General features: G+C 55.2%; 1 protein-coding gene across 1 annotated transcript; it reads right to left on the reverse strand.

Moving 5' to 3' along the window:
- Window positions 1-303: 303 nt before the first annotated feature.
- LOC104501138 (nectin-1-like) lies at window positions 304-804 on the reverse strand. Its single transcript, XM_010144935.1, has one exon. The coding sequence runs from the start codon at window positions 802-804 to the stop codon at window positions 304-306; it is 501 nt and encodes a 166-aa protein (XP_010143237.1).
- Between the last annotated feature and the right edge of the window lie 37 nt (window positions 805-841).

Genomic DNA, 841 nt, shown 5'->3' on the forward strand with positions numbered 1-841 from the left:
TCTGCTTGGCAGGGATGCAGGGGGAGTGTGAGGGCATCACTTGTGTGTGTGTGTGTGTGTGTGTGTGTGTGTGTGTGTGTGTGTGTAGCAATGGGGTGCTGAGCTACACATACCACTCCTTTTTGGAAATAAAAGATCCGTCATTCTGTGAGACCATGTTGTCCCCTATGTCGAGCTGCTCGGGGTCGTACTGGAAACCGAGTGTCCTTTCATCGTAAGGTTCGGGGTGTGCCTCCCCCTCATCTACGGTGAAGTAAGGCCGCTTAGCATCCTCCTCATATTTGTTGGGAATGGGGTGCTGAGCTACACATACCACTCCTTTTTGGAAATAAAAGATCCGTCATTCTGTGAGACCATGTTGTCCCCTATGTCGAGCTGCTCGGGGTCGTACTGGAAACCGAGTGTCCTTTCATCGTAAGGTTCGGGGTGTGCCTCCCCCTCATCTACGGTGAAGTAAGGCCGCTTAGCATCCTCCTCATATTTGTTGGGGACACCCAGCTTGCGCTCGCCTCCTGCATCATCATCCTCGTCTTCGTAGGTGCTGCTGCCCAGTGGGCCCGGCTTCTTCTCGTCGTCCGAGTCATCCGGGTACTGGAGGTTTTGGGCCATGGGAGGGTGATGCTGTGGGATGCCGGCCTTGCTGTAGCCATTGCCGTACACGTGCTTCTTTGTGCTGTAGTCACCCTTGAAGGTGTGACGCCGGTGCCGGAGTACCACAAAGAGCACCACAGCCACCACCAGGACCAGCGAGACTCCTCCCACTATGCCCCCAATCACCGGTGTGGGGATGTTCGGCTGCACCATGGTTTTGCGATCATCAATTGGAGACGGGGTGTAGGGA

The sequence above is a fragment of the Buceros rhinoceros genome, unplaced genomic scaffold, assembly GCF_000710305.1.
Source record: "Buceros rhinoceros silvestris isolate BGI_N320 unplaced genomic scaffold, ASM71030v1 scaffold600, whole genome shotgun sequence".
Taxonomy (NCBI): Eukaryota; Metazoa; Chordata; class Aves; order Bucerotiformes; family Bucerotidae; genus Buceros; species Buceros rhinoceros.